General features: G+C 36.9%; 2 protein-coding genes across 5 annotated transcripts in view; one reads left to right on the top strand and one right to left on the bottom strand.

Moving 5' to 3' along the window:
• The window catches only part of BOLL (boule homolog, RNA binding protein), a 53,794-nt gene extending 50,763 nt beyond the window's left edge, over positions 1 to 3,031 (top strand). For both annotated transcript variants that reach the window (XR_003519012.2, XR_003519011.2), the window contains one exon: positions 2,090 to 3,031. The gene's annotated coding sequence lies outside the window, so the exon portion shown is untranslated. The remainder of the gene's footprint in view (positions 1 to 2,089) is intronic.
• The window catches only part of MARS2 (methionyl-tRNA synthetase 2, mitochondrial), a 70,291-nt gene extending 54,926 nt beyond the window's left edge, over positions 1 to 15,365 (bottom strand). For 2 of the 3 annotated variants that reach the window (XM_027588580.2, XM_027588579.2), the window contains exon 1: positions 12,220 to 15,365. In XM_027588580.2, coding sequence (XP_027444381.1) covers positions 13,552 to 15,333 — 1,782 coding nt within the window. In that variant the 5' untranslated portion in view covers positions 15,334 to 15,365 and the 3' untranslated portion in view covers positions 12,220 to 13,551. Of the gene's footprint in view, positions 1 to 3,173; positions 8,908 to 12,219 lie in introns of those variants that run through there. The other variant, XM_027588578.2, reaches the window with a different exon arrangement.
• Between the last annotated feature and the right edge of the window lie 2,642 nt (positions 15,366 to 18,007).

The following is an 18,007-nucleotide window of genomic DNA, read 5'->3' as shown; positions in this document are numbered from 1 at the left end:
GGCAAATGATTTCTGGGGACTAGAGGAGCTGAGAGGGGAGGATCCTTAGAGAACACAATACTTTTTAGAAATAATTTTTGCCCAGTCCAAGAGTTATGGACCATCTTTTGTTCAATCACTAAAATTAAATCTTACACAAATTAAGTCTTAGATCAAAATGTCTATTCTAATCCCTTAAGCATCTGGGATTCAGAATCAGAAAATATTTCAATTCTAAAATAAACAAATTATGATAAACATGAAACTGTTTACTCATGATTTTAGCCAGTAACTGAAGTATGAACAGTTCCCTAACCAAAAACAGTGGAAAACAGAATTGCCCTATAATTTTATTTTTTAGATTGTTAATCAAAATGTTCTTTAAAAGTGCTGTGCAATTCAGCATTCTGGGAAATATAAGAAGGAACACAAGGTGAGAAGAAGGACCTTTTAAGTTACCTCTGAAAATTTTAATCCCTCTGATAGCTAAAGATACCTATAAGTGGTGCCATCTACTCTATATTTTGGGAATGTGGGTATTTCCACGAGTTTTTGGAAGCATAAAGTCCACCAACAAAAACAAATAAGCCTTTGGTTGCTTTTCTTCCTTTCCATTCTTCTTGCTAATAACTGCAATGTAGACATTTATCAGTCTTTGTATAGACCCTCCATGTATTGTTTGCCATTTTGAGAAAGGACTAGTTTTCTTTTTTTACATCTTAATACAAGGGCCAAACTCATGCCACTCTTTATACTGATAAAATGTGTGATTCTAAGATAAAGGGATCATTATCCTAATTGCCTACTAAAGTTTCCTTAGCTCAAAAATTTAAACAGTGCCTAAGGTTAGGTACAGCATGTCCTCATTGGAGTGAGTTTCTCAAACACTGTTTTTGGTAACTATCTTTAACTTATAATACTTTATAAATGTTTCTTTTCTGGTTAGACTATTTTAAACCTTCACAAATTATCCTGAAGTGTAACCCTACAATTTAAAAACATTTTAACCCTAGAAGCATTTAGGTTTGATACACCATAAAATTATCTATTGTTTTTATGACTTACTCCTGATAATTGACCTATTCTTATAGTTGTTACAAGTTACATTGCAAGTTGTTACATTGTTAGTAGACATGCTCAGAGTCTTGCTAGGTCAGTAGAGTGGCATCTGTGCCCAAATCACAGAAAGCAGAATATATAATCAACTATGCCTCTTTGGAGAAATTTACCTTTTATATTAGAAGCTTCAGTTCATTTCCCCTAACTATATATAAGTTGCTATTTAAGTTTTTAGAAGAAGTACTTGAACACTTGACATTAAATTTCTGTTGTCAGATTCAGGCTGGGCAACTGACTTAGCCTTCATGCTATTTCTGAAGTTTTAATCAGCTTCATTAGATAAACTCAGGCTTGATGCATGCATTCCTCTTGAATCACAACATTCAAACACAGATAATTTAAAGCAGTACAAATGATGAGATTTTTAGGCAAAAGTATTTGGCTGAACACTGATGCTCTAAAGTAGGCATTTACTCATTATAAAAACACCTTAGCTGAAATTTTCCTATTCTCAACTATCTTGACCAAAGCAGTATCTTCTAACAATCACTATGTTCAGTGGTGGATCAAATAAAAAAATTTGTTGGAACACATTCTGTTCATTGGATGTTTTACTTAACAGGATAAAATGTTACTCTAGTAATATGAAAGTTTATTAATAATTCCCTGATTTTCTCTGGGTAGTTGCTTTCTCAACCATAGGATCTAATTTATATATAACTAAGTATATAAATCTTCCTTTGAAGCGTATCTTTACCAAAGTTCAGGGTGACACAAAGGAAGTATAACCTAATAATTTAGAAATACCATTAGATATGGCCGTTCTCAGATCCTTTGTAGTGAGTTTTTGTTAAAGCCCTAGGATACAGCTTGGTCCCCCAGCAGGTTTTAAGGTAGCCCACTCTTTATAGTGGGAATTTCTTAAGGCACACCTCTCCTCAGAATCCAGGCCCAGTTAATACTATTTTTTTAATTTTTCCCTTAAGTAATTATAAATTAAGAGCCATTTAAAATGCATTAAAACCCTAATTTTCTTTAAATCTCTTAATAGGAACCAAGGTACATTCTGTGAGAAGCTTTTCTCAACCTTCATCTGTAGGTTTGCAACCTCGATATTACTGAAGCCCACAATTTCATCCAATTTCAGAGCAGAGGATTCAATTCTTACTCCACCTTCCTCTACTGATTCTGTTAAGTAGAGTCTTAGATAACTATTTTATCGAATAATAGAAAACAACTAGCCCCATGTGTGGTCTGGTAACCAATATGAGGGGTTTGGATGTGCCTAACATAAAATGTTTTTGCTTTTTTAAGGGCATTAAAGAAACCTTAGTAGCCAGAACATTGGAGGTGCAGGATAAAATCATGGTTTCCTTTATTAATTCACACACATTTAAGTAACTAGACTTATAATTTGTAACAAAGAGAACAAAGGTTGTATCTATAAAACAAGTATTTTGAGAAAGTCTGAAAATTTGGTCATCATCTGGCTATCTTATCAACATGATAATGTCTATATAAGCACTTAAAAACATTTTTGGTGTTTGGATTTTTCAGATTTATTCCAAATGTTTCATATTTGTAGACATAACCATAGCATATACAGAATATACATAGCAACAGGCCATTTACTGAAATATGGCAAATTCAAAAAAACACTTCTTGCTACAGAGATAATGTATGTAGAAGATTCTAGCTTCTACATCATTTTGACTTTGCTGTATTTAGGTTTGTGTATATTTCACTTACATTAAATATTTTTATAAAACAGTTCAAACTCTAGATTTACAGGAGAAATGTTGACAGATATTAATATATGTAAAAGATAATTTATATATATATATAATATCTGGAAATCTGTCATATTATGACCATTTATTTTATACCAGTTACTATGACCAGAGTAGACACTATTCTTAAATATAAAGATACCTCTATTTCTGGCCCTCTTTGTCATTCATACCAAAAGTATAAGGGTTCTTATAGCATCTTAGCAAGTATGTAAGTATTCACTGCATATATCATGTCAGATTCAATACATATTTCTTCCTTTAACACTGTGACACTATCATAATTCCTTTTTATCTTTCATTCACGTCTTAGTTTGTGAGGTTTCTAGGCTTTCAAAACGTTAACTTTGAATAAAACTTAACCCATAACATTATATTTCATCTTTTAAATACAAAGAAGCTATGACTGTCTGCTCTTTCAGAATTGAAAGTTTTTTATAATTAAAAAATGGAGCACTAGGTAGAACTTTTTAAAATTAAAAAATGGCCATGCCAACTTTTCTTTAAATGCTGTTTAATATATATCCCAACTTTCTTCTGTAAAAACATTATATTCCTTATATACAAAACCGGATTGATAATAAAACAATTAAAAGTTATATAAATAAGCAACACTTAAATTGACTACATGTAAATTTATTCTAGCATTTATTGAAATTTGATTGCACATAGTAGAAAAGTCTTATTTTTTCACTTTTTAATTTCATGTATACTATAAAAACTAAAGCTAGTTTTGCACTTCTGTTGGAAAAGAGTAAGAATTATATATATTATTATTATATATATAATATTATATATTAAAACCTTCTTACAATGTTAGAAAGATAACGCATTATAACTTAATTTTTTATCTTGCCTCATAAAGGATAATAATTATCCACTGATGTATCTACTTTTTGAGTATATTGTCAAAATGTTTCTATGCTAAAATATTTAGGTGGAAGATAAAATGTAATAGCATGGTCATATTAATTATTCTGGCACATCCTAAGTCCACTCCATCTAATAAGAATATTTTATTTTGCTACCTTTATTCTGAAAGTAACATGCTATGTGTTAAGGTCCAGTATTCTCTAATTAGAGCCCTAGTCAAAAATATCATGAAATATTCTATTTAATACGCCACTTGTCTGGCATTTTCATTTTAATCCTATATTTGTTATTCAGGGCTTATTCAGTATATACCAAGGCATTTTTGTTCTAAAACTTTCGTAAATTTCAAGAGTCCAAGAGTAATTGCATTTTCCTTCAAAGAAAGATTTCTATTTGAAGTATTTTTCTTAGCTAATTTATTTTAGGCAATTGTACTCCTTACCAAAACGTACTGATATACTTTCACAGAGCATTCATTCAATTCCATAAAGATTATATTAATATTACTTCATTTTTCTCTCCAGATATAAATTACAGAAAAATGGAGATGGTATGAAAGTCATTAATATAAACAACAAAAAAAAAAAAACCCAAAACGCTGTTATGTTTCAACTGTGATATTTGGCTCTTATTTTACAGAGAATGTAAGATACCAATAATAGCAAAAACAAATTTAATACCTTAAAGAGATAAATGTTTTAGCTTTTAACTATCAAGGTCCTTTTTGCTACAAATCAGGATATCAAAATGGACAAAGATATAGAGACTATAAACTTTCATCCTTAGTCTCATACAGTTCTGAAATGACCAATGATACTATATAAAGGAAATACTTAACACAAAAAGTATTACCAAAAAAGTGTATTTTTTTTCCTTTGCTGTTTTAGAGAAAAACATCTAAAGGATAATAATTTTAAAGTATACATCAACAATTTGAGATGGTTTTAATACTTTCAATGTGTTTCTTGATAATCATATTTAGGATCTTTGTTTTTAACATGTCTAACTTTGGTACCAAAGCAAGCAAACTATATACAGTATATACACTTAAATATTTTTAGCAACACATAAACTTTCTAAAATCCTTATTATCTGACCTATTGTGCAAATTATTTTTAAAAGATACCAATACAAGTAAATTTTTTTCTGTACTATCTAAATGCTGACTATTAAAGTTAAACTTAGGATTATTTTATTCAGGCTATATCCAACTGTTTATGAGAATAGCTTTCAATTAAAATAACACATATAATATCCTAAATGTCTATGCCAAAGGAAAAATGAAAATAAATTCAGCAACAATGTTTTACCAGTTAGATTTTTATGCCTGTGCCCTATGTGTCTATCTTTAGAGAATGACTTGTTTAAAACTCTTGAGATCAAACATAATCTACCTTCACTTATGAGTATTTAAAACATCTACCTCTACAGACTTACTAATGATGGGTTTTGATAACTTGGTTGACCTTGGCTAGTCCCCTTCTCACTACTCTTGATGTTAAGCAGTTTTTCCTTTGCTTTTCTGAGATCAGGTTGATTTTCTAATTTTTACACTTAGCTACACATAGTTAGTTATACATTTATATTGGCTTTTGTGCTCCAGAATGGATAGCCCTACTTTTAGATGGTCTCCATAGATTATGGAAAAAGGAAGAAGTCCTATATAGTCTCCTTAGGATAGAAAACTAATTTTATGACATCAGTTACAATAAAACAAAAATGTTTTATTTAAAATTTGCTATAAATTAACTACCTCCTAGAGGCTGATTTTTATGTGGGCAACATTTAAATAAAAAATATTTCTAGTTTGAGGATTATTAACTAACAAATTATTTTTTAATGCTAGGTCACACAATGTCACAATGAACGTTAAATTTTTTTCCTTTATATTCAGCAAAAAATACTCCTTCCATATTTTAAATGGTGTGGAAATCCAACCATCAGTTTTCATGCAATGAACCATACATATTTTCAATAATTCATCTCAGTGCTTACATTTTTCTTCTCTAATACCAAAATAGGCTTCTTACACATTGTTACTTGATTTATTTAATTACATTCCAGTGATGAGTTATAAAATGAAACTGAACTCAGGAATAAAATGTTTGCTTTTTAAAAAATGTAGGGAGTTTCCATAAAATAAGTTTTACAGAAATTTAAATATAAAAAGTTAATGCAGTAAATTCAGGACTGAAGATTCTTTGCTTAATGAAAGCCTTTATAAATTGCTTCAGTAAGTGACTTTCAAAGACAACCTAAAAAATTCTATATATATATTTTTAAGAGTTTATTATAAATGCTATATACTTTTTATAATACACCAGTCTGATTGTATTAACAAGTCATAATCTACCATGCAAAAAATACTGAAAAAAAAGTACCCATCATGCCTTGCTAACTTGGACTTTGTAACTTGAATTTAAACATAGCTCTGAAGAAATTATTTAAAACATAGAATAAAGATGTAGGTGTTCTTGGCTTCCAAGTTAGCAAGGACTTTAATACTTTTTTATACATTTTTATAAAACTAAAATTTAAATGATAGCTTAAAGATCCATATAAAAATAAGTTTCATCACACTTCTTCAAGGGTGTAGCCTATGTCCAAGATAATAGCTATGTTTCATTAAAAATGTAAAATATGACATTTTGTGCAGTTCATAATAAAATCTCTAATTAGGGAAGTTAGAACATGTCTTCATGTTCTATGAAATAATTTACCAGGAATTATTCAATATGTAGCATTTTAGCTAACAGGTGGTATTTGCTTTGGTAATAACTGAGTCAAAGGGCATTTAATCTGGTTTCTGCAGGCTTATTAGGAAAGGACCTAAGAATACAGTAATAAATGTTCAGTAAATTCATAGAACTTAAACTGTTAGTAAATAGATGAGTCTTTTCATAAGTCACTTGTTTTAAAACTGTATGTATGAAATGAAAAAGTTTCGGTGTTTGTAAGCTCTAATAAAATTCTCTGGCTTGGTTACTATAATAGTCAATTCAAATAAAACTTTTGAATATTGGCATGTTTTCATGTTTAGAGATAAATGTGTATTTATAGTATTAGTAAAATGGTATTTCAAAATACTTAGATTCATAAATTTATGACAGCATACTTTTATTTAGAGAACTGTTGGATTCAAGAATTTGGAACAGTGTTCTGAAAATAACAAAATAATCTTAAGGAAAAGAAAAAGAGACCTATAGTTATTGAAATATTTAACAATTTTACACCAGCACACATAAGCAGGCTTAGGATATAAAGGAAACTATCGAAAGCAAGAGAGAAATACATCATACTTCATGATGAAAGCAAGAGAGAAATATATTTCATGATAAAGGTGAGTATTTTTCCTAAGTTTCTGTGTTGGCACTCATCGATTTCATAATCTAGCTATCAAGAATAATTCCTCATCTTGAAACACTCATTGCTTTATTTCAATTAAGGGTTCTTATTGAGACTTTTCATCCTCAGATCTTTGGCTCTGATTATACTACTTCCTCTTTCCCACAATACAATGCCCTTAGTATACTCTATGATTGTGTTGGTTGTGGTGTTGGTGCTGCAGCTCTGGCATCAAGACAAATCTGAGTCCAGGCTCTTCTGTTTTACAAGCTATAACCTAGCCAAATTACTTAATCTCTCTGTGCCCCAACTAAACAGAGAAAGAAAAATACTTCAGAGTTGATGGGGAAAAAAAATGAGAGAACACAATCAAGGAACATAGAACCACTGGTTCTCTCCCTTCACCTTTGTTTGTTACTGTGAACTAACAATGAAAAAATGTGGCAAAATTATGACCATGGGATTCTCCCCTTAAATCCAAAGAGAGGACTTACTGAACAGGTATATTTGCTAACATTTCTATTTAAAAAGCAAGATATTTTCACAGAGGCGTATATGGAAATGGTCAAAGTTTTAGAGTCATAAAACCTTACCTGCTATAAAATTTTTATTTTTTTCTACACTTAGCAGTAATGATACACTTGGTAGTGAACATTAAAGACTGAAGTACTAATGTCTAGTTTAAATTTTTACTTTCTCATTGCCTAATCTCTCTGAACTCATGAATGGTGATTTCATTTTTTTGCAGACTTTAACATTTGTTATTTTCAATTTTATCCTTTTACCTTTTGAGACTATGTTGTTAGATCATACAAGTTCCTAATTGTTATATCCTGTTGGTGCATTATTCCTTTATATTAAGTCTCACTCTATCTTTAATAATGGTTTTCCCTCTCTATATAGACTATCTACTATTAATATTACAGTACCAGCTTTTCTTTTGGTTTATTTATACGCCTAGTGTTTCTTCATGTCTCATTTTCTAAGTATATACTTTTTAACTACATATAGCTAACTTTTTAATTCAAGCATGAACATTGCTGTCTTTTGAAAGAAGATTCATCCTGTGATATTTATTACAATTCTAAAATATTTGTAATTATACTTATTTCTACGTCTTATTATGGGTTTTCTTTTACCATATTTTTCATTTTTCTCCTTCCTGTCTTCTGTTGGATTGAGTTTTAAACATTTTTCATCTGGCTTGAAAGAAATACATTCTATTTGTATTATTTTAGTGATTTAACCCAAAGTGTGTAACATTCTTAACTTTATATCTTTAATATTTATAGCTTTTTAACCAAGAGGACCTCTTCTAGACTAGCTCAAAGGAAGCCAAATTACTGAAACTATCTTATTAATGTTTTCCAAAGTAAGTTATTACACTTTTTAAAATATTTTGAGGAAAAAATGTGTAGTTGTATTTTTATTCAATGTACTAAGAAAACAGAAATTCTAATCTTTACACAATCATAAACTAGTTTTTGAAGTTTATCTTCATGTTAAATCCCATAATCCAGTGACTGTCAACTATGAAGGGTACATGCACAAGGCATGGCCTTAGGAACGGTAGCACAGTAAGGATAGTACCATTTTCCCCATGCCATACACTAAGAAAGGTGGCATCATCCATTTCCAGTTATTCCTAGAGCTGTCCCTCCAGCTTACCCAGTGAGTCTGAGGATCTCTGCAGATGTTTCATCCAAAAATCCTTCATAACTTGAAAGCAGGGCTCATCTCTCCTGGGAGCTCTAATTTTCTTCTTGCAGATGGCACACTTGTTTCCTGAAACATCCTGACATCTCATACCTTCCCGTTCTTAAGTGAGGAGTTGTGGACTTTAAAATCTATGGTGAGTAATCTATGCCATAAACCAAATGCGGGTGAATGAAATTCAGTTAATAGCCAAGGATGGGAACTTCTGTACTTAGTCTCACTTACTTTGAAGATGCAAGTATGGCTAAAACTATCAATAGCTATTCATGAAAAGAGGCACAGTAGACAGTATATTATTTCTAATTGTCAGTGCCATAGGAAGATCCTTTTTTTTTTCCTAAGATTTTATTTATTTATTTGACAGAGAGCGAGAGAGGGAACACAAGCAGAGGGAGTGGGAGGGGAGAAAGCAGGCTTCCCGCCAAGCAGGGAGCCCGATGCGGGGCTCGATCCAGACCCCCGGGATCATGACTGAGCCAAAGGCAGACGCTTAATGACTGAGCCACCCAGGTGCCCCTGGAAGATCCTCTTGTGTAGCTCTTCCAATTCCCTTTCTTCATCATGAAAATACAAGTAGAAACTGATTAATGTGGATATTATCTTTTTTAAATATTTTTTAAAGATTTTATTTATTTGACAGAGAGAGTATACAAGCAGGCAGAGGGAGAAGTAGGCTCTCCGCTGAGCAGGGGAGCCCAACATAGGCTTGATCCAGGGTCCTGGGGTCATGACCTGAGCCGAAGGCAGCCACTTAACCAACTGAGCCACCCAAGTACCCCAAGGTGATATAATCTTAAGCAGGGTATTTTAAATGTGATCAACTATTCCCTATTAGATGGTTCTCTTAATTCACAGGATCTGTACTGGGTAACCTAGGACTACCAAAAAACTAAGACAAAGCAGCAATTTCACCTATAAACTGGTTAGTCCCTTCCCCTCAGCTCAAAGTAGTTCTTAGTGATAGAGGAAAGTAGCTTAGGCTGGGTTTCTCTTATCCTCTGTCTCAAAAAAGAGTAAGACATTCCTCTTGGAAGGTTCAGATCCCCACTTATTAATCGTTATTAGCTTGGTTGTTACCGTTTGGCCCTTCCAGCAATATTAACCCCCAAATTTGGTGTGTTCCTATTGATAAAAGTTAACCAATGCTACACAAAGCTCCTTTAAGAGGAAGGGTCAGCACCAGCTAGCTGTTGTGTTGAAATGACGTATTTCATACTGTTTTAGTTCTGCAAGGGACTCAAAGCCTTTCTTCTAAAACTGATCCCCCTAACCTGTGCTCTTGATTACCCCAATCTATGCCCTAGCTCCCTCCAAGCTGTCAGGATTAGTAAACCTTTGCTGCAAAATAGACACATGGCTGTCACTATGTCTAAACCCTTATAGGTCCACTCATATTAGTCACTAAGGCAAAGGATGAGGGCAAGGACTCACCCAGGTTTACAGTACCCCAGACTTCACCAACAAGAACAGTTGATCTATATCTGGTAGAACTATGGATAGTGGGGAATTGCCTCCAGGAGACAATTTTAGATCATCATATAGCAGCTTTATGGACTAAGTATTAGTCAAGAGGCATGGCCTCCCCCCATAACTCAGGGTTACACTAATGCAGGCCAAAAATGCAACTTACCAGGTGTGGGGCAGTCAGAGATCCAGGAAACCATCCCTACCATAATGCCTATGGAGGAATCTGCTGAATACTTGGTACTGCCACCTGCTATCCAAGCTACTTCCTGATTATAAGGATCCTAGTTGGAGGCCCACAGCCTGACTAACCACTGGCTTTACTTCAGTCTTGGAACTTCCCAGATCTAAAGAGCTATTTCCCAGGCTACCTGGCTGGCTCATTCAGAGCATGCGACTCTTGATCTTGGGGTTGGAAGTTTGACCGCCATGTTGGTTGTAAAGATTACTTAAAAATAAAGAGCTATGTCCCAACCACACCTACAACTGTGCAAAAAAAAACATGCGTCTTACAGCCCACGTTCCGGCCTAGGCTTTCTTGAGTACTTTGACATCAACTTAATATTCAACTTATCAGGCTTTTCTCAGCCCCTATAGAGGTCATACAGGTTAAGAAAAATAATGAGGCCTACTTCGGAATAACTTTGAGATTTCAGTGAAATCAGAGATTGTATCTATTTATTGTTCCTGCCTATTCTTGATCTCCATGGGTCTTCTGACTTCTGAGGTGCCTAATCTCTGAGTTCACTTGTAGAATGGCTCTCATAAACAGTGATGCCACCTAACATATACACTGACCACAACTTCTAGCATGATTTCATTGATAGGAGTGTAGCCTACTAAGTTGACATATTACTTTAATCTGACATCTTGTGAACACCTGCTCTATCACCTTCTGCAACTCTGCCCCCAAGAATACCCCAAAATGAATATTAAGAGCCTCAAGGTAGTAATTTGGGAGAAACCTCCTTTCTGTCAAGGGATCCACAAGATGCCCTCTCTAAAAAATACATGCCCTCCAGTTTTAAGTTTCACCTGTTCTCCACTTGCCATTCCTAAACTGCTGGATCAAACCGAACACATCCACTAAGAACCCAAAGGCCATCTCCTTTGTCTATCTTGCCTCCAACAGAGAATCCAACTGGTTCACCTTCCATATCACCACAGAGTAACTTAGATCCATACTTCTTCACTCAAAAGTATCTGTCTTCTGTATTAATTATGTCCTCTCCTCTTTGTTTCCTCTATTTTCTTGTGCCCTTTGGTACCATAAATATTCTGGTAGCCAGTTAAATTCCCGTACAAATGACAGACTGCACGAAAGGAACTCCATTAACACCCAGAAAGCCAAGGTCCAGTGTATTGACTAGCACTAGGCCATAGGAAAGAACATTCAAGTGGAAGACACTGTCTCTCCTTTCATGATAGGTTCAGTAAGATTGCTGTAAGGGGACTTCAAAGGCAGAGGTTATCATTCCACTGGTTTTCCAAGTCTGTTTTTGTTCATTCATATAAACATATCTCATCTCTTTCACCACTCTACTCCATCCATCCCTAGCAAATATTATACTCCCTCAAAGGCCCCAGTAATCAGCCCTACTAATCCCAGCATGTAACTAGAATATGTCACGTGGAAAGCCAAGGATTCCATTATGAAGAACAAGGAGTGTCTGAAGGAACATTTGTAGAAATGATCCTTCCATCTTTAGAATGCCTTCAAGCATTCTTTTCTAAGCAATGTTTCCAAGCAACCAGAAATCTCTCACCACACTGATTAATAAAAAGAAACTGGAACTGAATAGTAGCACCTAGAATAAATCTGGGGGAACTTTCAGCACAACAGTTTACTTAATAGTGAGCCTTCTCTCTTGCTACCATGCTTAGAATGGATTTTTCAAGGCAAGTTCTCATTTTAAACTTTGGCCTAGCTGTCCAATCACCTAGGAGATATAAAGCTGGCTTTCTGTGTTGTAGTCATTGTATAAATTGATACCTTAACATCTTCTCTGTGATGTTCTCTTATGGAGCCTTGGAGAGATCCCTAAATCCAGTTTGAGATTCCTGGAGCATTGATCATTTCCTCCCTTCACCATCACCTTCAACAAATTCAACAGAACAGATCTGAATAAGGTACTCACAAACTTTTAAACTTTAATAACTTAACAAAGCAAAAGAAATAATCAGTAAAAAGTACTTGAAAATAAATGTATTAACATTTAGAACTATTCACACAATGTCTATATTGTATTATAGATTCTGATTGACCAAAAGAAATCATATAAGGTAAATTATATATGTGGTGACAAAATTATGACCAAGAAATAAAAAGAAAATGTAACTATTTTGAACTGTTTACAGATTTTTAAATCATTATCTGTAAACCTAATGTTATTAAAGTTTAAAAATTTTAACATACCAACTACCTCGAGAGCTTTATAATTTATCACAGATAGTCCAAACAAATTTGATACATTTACTTATTAGCTTACTAAACATTTAATAGAGTAAATGTCCTTTTTCAGTAGTTTGAAAAAAAAGGATTCTGATCTTTTTTTATTACTTTATGTAAAACAGTAATGGCTACAGTCATCCCTTATTTTAAGAAAAGCAATAAAATTTCTTCCTTAAATTTAAATTCTGCATAATTAGAAAGCAGAAAACTAATTTATTCTAAATATTCTGAAATGTCAATGCCAAGTAATTAAATATGTGAGACTTTAGGGCCATCTACTGGTTGAAGTGTAATGTTACAAAGCACAACTACCAGACTATTAACTAAAAAAGTACAGTTATAGTTGTAGGAACTGAAAACATAAACATGGGCAAAAACCATCTAATCCAGGACACTAGTTTTTAAAGGTTTAATAAAAGAATCTCTTTCTAAGAGGAAACCCAACATATATAACAAAGTTGGACTACTAAAAGCTGAGGTAGGGGGCCTCCAACCCCCACTCTTCACTCATTTGTCCAGCAGAGGCCAGGCCAATGAAAAGCCCTTAAGAGGTAGTCTGGGCAAATAACATTAACTGTGGCTTGGAAGGAGGCACAATGAGAAGGAATAATGTCAGCAAAGTTTTCTCCTACCCATCTTTACCCTGAAGACATCTTAGAGACACTGGTGTACAAAGGATAGTGGTTAATGGGCACAGGGAAACCGAAGAGTAGGGGGTAGGCACCTGAAAGGCGACAAACCTCTTTTCACAAGGACATTATGTGCTCATATGATGCAACACTTTAGAAAACATTAGTATAACTTTCCTGAAAATGCAAAATAAGAAGATAACACATTTGCTTTTTTACCACAAGCTGATTAAGAACTAAATTTCTAAGTCCTATGGGCTTTTACCAGCCAGGCCCTGGACTGGTCTAGTCTTGGAAATAAGAGCCCAGTTTCAGGTCCCAGCCTCCTCCCTTCAAAAGGACATGGATGTCCACAGAATCGAGGCAAGAAACAGAGCTCTCCAAGGCCCCTCTCTGTGGCAGAGACCCCCAACCTGGATAGCAGCTTATCAGCTAGGTTTGGGGTGACAGGCTGGAGCAAAGTTCCAAAGACTCGCAAACATTCCAAGGCCACGTGAAGCACAGTACCCAGCCAGGGGGCATCCACTGGGCTCTCCCAGTTCAACTTCCATGGTGCATGCCTTTGGACAAAGCCATTAGTTTGCCGGACACAGCTGGACACTGCCTCCAGAGCCTTATAGATCTGAAAGTTATCATAGTGGTCAGCTACCTGCCTGGGCAAAGTGGCCACTGCGTTGACCAAAGCATAGTCCTCTGCTTGAGCACGAACTGATGGCCCCACCAACCCTGGCTCACTGGGAAAGCAGGTAGTGCAGAAAACCGGGTAGGTCCCAGAAGGATTTATTCTTTTGGCAGTGCACCGGTTCAGGAGACCTCCCAAAGCATCTGCCAGCTCAGAATCTAGCAACTTAACCACCTTTTCATCATAGTAATCGCAGTCCCAGTTGGGGACGCCCTGCCGAAGAAGAAAGTATCGGAAGCCATCCACAGTATAGCGATCAAGACAAGTCCTGGGATCCACCACGTTACCCAAGCTTTTAGACATCTTTTGGCCACAGACCGTCCAGTGAGAATGGACATAGATGCGGTGTGGTGGGCTCATGCCGGCCCCTAAAAGGAGGGCAGGCCAATAGATAGCATGGAATTTAAGAATGTCCTTGCCTATGATATGAGAGGTGCTTGGCCACCAAGATTTAAACTCAGCATTTGGGTAGCCAATTACAGTAAGGTAGTTGACCAAGGCATCTAGCCATACGTAGATGGTCTGCGAATCGTCCCCGGGCACAGGAATGCCCCAATGCAAGTGGCTGCTCTTCCGAGAGACAGAAAGGTCCGGCAGCTCCTCCTCCAGCCACTCAAGAACTGCGCGATGAAATGGCTCGGGAGTGATTGCCTGAGGGTCGCCCCGCAGCCACCGCTGAAGCGGCTCTCGGAACTGAGAAAGCCTGAAAATGTAGTTTTCTTCCTTGGTCCAAGATACGGGATGCCCACTCTCTAGAGATACAGGACACGAGTCCCCTGACGAACCCGACTGCCGGGTGACCTTGGCCTCAGGCAGGAAGCACTCTTCGGAGGCGCAATACCAACCTTCATAGAGCCCCTTATAGAGCAGACCCCGGGCCTTCAGCAGTCCCCAGAAATGCTGCACAGCGATCCGGTGCCGGGCTTCCGTGGTGCGGATAAAGTCGGTGGAGGAGATCCCAGCCTCCCGAAAAAGCTGCTGGAACTGGGCAGACACTCGGTCGCACAGCTCGGTGGGGGCCAGGCCCGCAGCGGCTGCTGCTTGCTGAATCTTGAGGCCATGCTCGTCGGTACCAGTAGAGAATCGCGTTGCGGCAGCGCTGGGAACTCGGAGGCGACGGTGGCGGCACAGGGCGTCTGCCAGTAGCGCCGAATACAGGTGTCCGATGTGCGGCGCCGCGTTCACGTAGAAAATGGGTGTCGTGAAGAAGGCGCGCGCGCCGCGAGCATCGTCGCGGGCACCGAGAGGGCCCGAACTGTAGTGGCGTGGGCTGGAATACTCCAGGAGCGAGACTCCACTCGTTCCCGGGCGTCCTAGCAGCCGCAGGACAGAAATTCGCAGCATGATGCCGGCCGGGCCGCAGCTGCGGAGGGGGCGTTCTGGCAGCACGTGTGAGGGGCGCATGCGCAGCCGGGGCGTACCGCCGCTTCCGGCCGGCTGGAAAGCCAATGAGTTGGGGCCCCGAGCGCCGGCCCTCTGTCGGCCGGCCGCCCCCCGCCTCAGCCCCCGCCCTGGACGTCGTGGCTGTGAAAGTGGAAGCGCAGGAGAAAGATGGCTTAAAGGAACAGGGTTTAGGAGAGCTTATGAAAGCAGATTTTTGTATAACATCTTGTGTGCCCCGCTTTGGTTTTTGTAATTTTGTATTTGTGGATCTGTTTTCCTCTCTAGGCCGACTTGCTTGTTGGGGCAAGAATTTTACATTCAGACATCTTTCAAACCCCAGTCAGTGGCTGGCACGTTGCAGGACAGCAAGAGTATGCACTCTACATACGCCGTGGTCAACATAGGGATTTGAAATATCATCTAAATTTTATCTCAGAACCAAGCGGACACAATAAATCTGGAAGGAGGAGTGAGAAAAGAAGAAAAATAATTACCTAAAGCGCTGAGGGAAGAATAAGAATCAGCAAACTAATGGAAATCTTTAAACACAATTTTTGATGAATCAACCAAGGAAGTAGATTTATGTGCCAAGTCTTTGCCAAAGATTATTGAGATCCAGAGAGGTGAAATGCAGTCTGTTGTCATTGGCAAAGGAAAAATCAACCTTCAACTTTATTTCTCAAAGTAGTTGTAATTTTCATTTGAAGTGGTCTTGCAGTTCTTCTACAGCAGTGTTTTTCAAGTTTGCTTTTAGTAATGGGACCCTAGTTCTTTTGGGGTGGATGCCTCCAGAGACCAGAATTGGATTAATATTAATCCTTGCTTCGTGAAACACTCATCTTTGGTCTACGATTGGCTATTTTTTTTTTTCATTTACATACTATGTTCATTTAATAATAAAATGCAATACAACACCTGTGAACCCACAACCCAACCTAACAACTAGAAGTGGTTCTCTAACTGTGGTTACAAAAGAGCAGCATTAGCAGAACCTGGGACCTTGTTAGAAATGCATATTCTTAGGCCTCACACCCCGCCCCCCCACCCCACCTATTCTGGGGGTGGAACCCAGCCATCCAGGTTTTAATGAGCTCCCCAGGTGATTCTGATGCACATTCAAGTTTGAGAACCACTTAACTAGAAGATTACCAATGATTTAGATCTATGTGGAGAAAATCCTGTCTTATCTTCCTCCCAGAGGTCATTATTATCCTAAATTCTGTACTTTTGCATTCATGTTATATACATAGTATGTCTAAGCAACATATTGTTTAATTTTGCTTGTATTTAAACAGTCTAAGAAAAGATTTCATGCTACTGTGGTCTTCTTCCACTATTTTCACTCAACGTTTTGTTACTAAGATTCATCCATGTTTCTTTCTGTAACTCTAGTTACTTCATTTTGACTGCTGAATAATAATTTGTGAATGGAGGCATTTGGTAAATTGGATCGGATTTGTGTGGTGATTTGGAAAGTAGAGCAATCAAATTCTCTAAACAAGTACAATAGGTAACAGCAAATATTCTTTGAGTACTTAGTTGATACACTCTATCTGATCCAGCAGCTTAGGAAAGGAAAGTGAAGAATAGGTAAAAACTAAAACTGGAGGGTATGTACAGCACCCTCCAGAAAAGGAGATAAATCCAGGCTAAATGTCTAAGAAATCAAGTTTTCCAGTAACTCTCCACACCCCCCACGCCACCCCTTTTCCATGTAATCAATTCTTTAGCATAAAAATATGCTAGTTTTTCTCCTGTTTTAAAGAGAAAAAACTCTAGGTTGCGCCGGGGTGGCTCAGTCGGTTAAACATCTGCCTTCGGCTCAGGTCATGATCCCAGGGTCCTGGAATCGAGCCCCTGCATCGGGCTCCCTGCTCAGCAGGGAGCCTGCTCCTCCCTCTCCCTCTGCCTGCCGCTCGCCTTGCTTGTGTTCCCTCTCTCTGTCAAATAAATAAATAAAATCTTTAAAAAAAGAAAGAAAGAAAGAAACTCTCAACCGCCACTACTGCTCCATTACTTTCCTTCCCTTTATAGCAGATTCCTTGAAAGAAATGGCTATTGTTGGACATCTGAAGGGTTCAAGTTGTTTGCTCTTAGGAACAGTACTACTATTAACTTTCTTGTATAAATCTCCTGATACTTACATGCTAAAGTTTCTCTAGGTATATATTTAGGAGTAATATTGCTGGATCATAGAGGATACGAAAGTTCAATTTCACAAGATAATGCTAAGATGTTTTCCAAAATGGTTAAACAAATTTACATCCCCATCAGCAAGATACCATTGAAGAGGTCTTTCCAATACTTGATATTAGCTCCTTAATTTTTGGCCAGTTACATAAGTATAAAATATTATCTCACTTATGTTCATAGAAACATTACACACAATAGCCAAAAGGTAGAAACACTCCAAATGTCTATCATCTGATGAATGGATAAACAAATATGGTATATCCATACAATACAATATTATTCAGCCATAAAAAGGAATGAAGCGCTGGTGCATGCTTAGGTAAACCTTTAAAACATTATGCTAAATAAAAGAAACCAGGGACGCCTGGGTGGCTCAGTTGGTGAAGTGTCTGCCTTCAGCCCAGGTTATGATTCTAGGGTCCGGGAATCGAGCCCTCCATCG

Source organism: Zalophus californianus, chromosome 3 (assembly GCF_009762305.2).
Source record: "Zalophus californianus isolate mZalCal1 chromosome 3, mZalCal1.pri.v2, whole genome shotgun sequence".
Classification (NCBI taxonomy): Eukaryota; Metazoa; Chordata; class Mammalia; order Carnivora; family Otariidae; genus Zalophus; species Zalophus californianus.
This window is presented reverse-complemented; position numbering and strand designations above follow the sequence as displayed.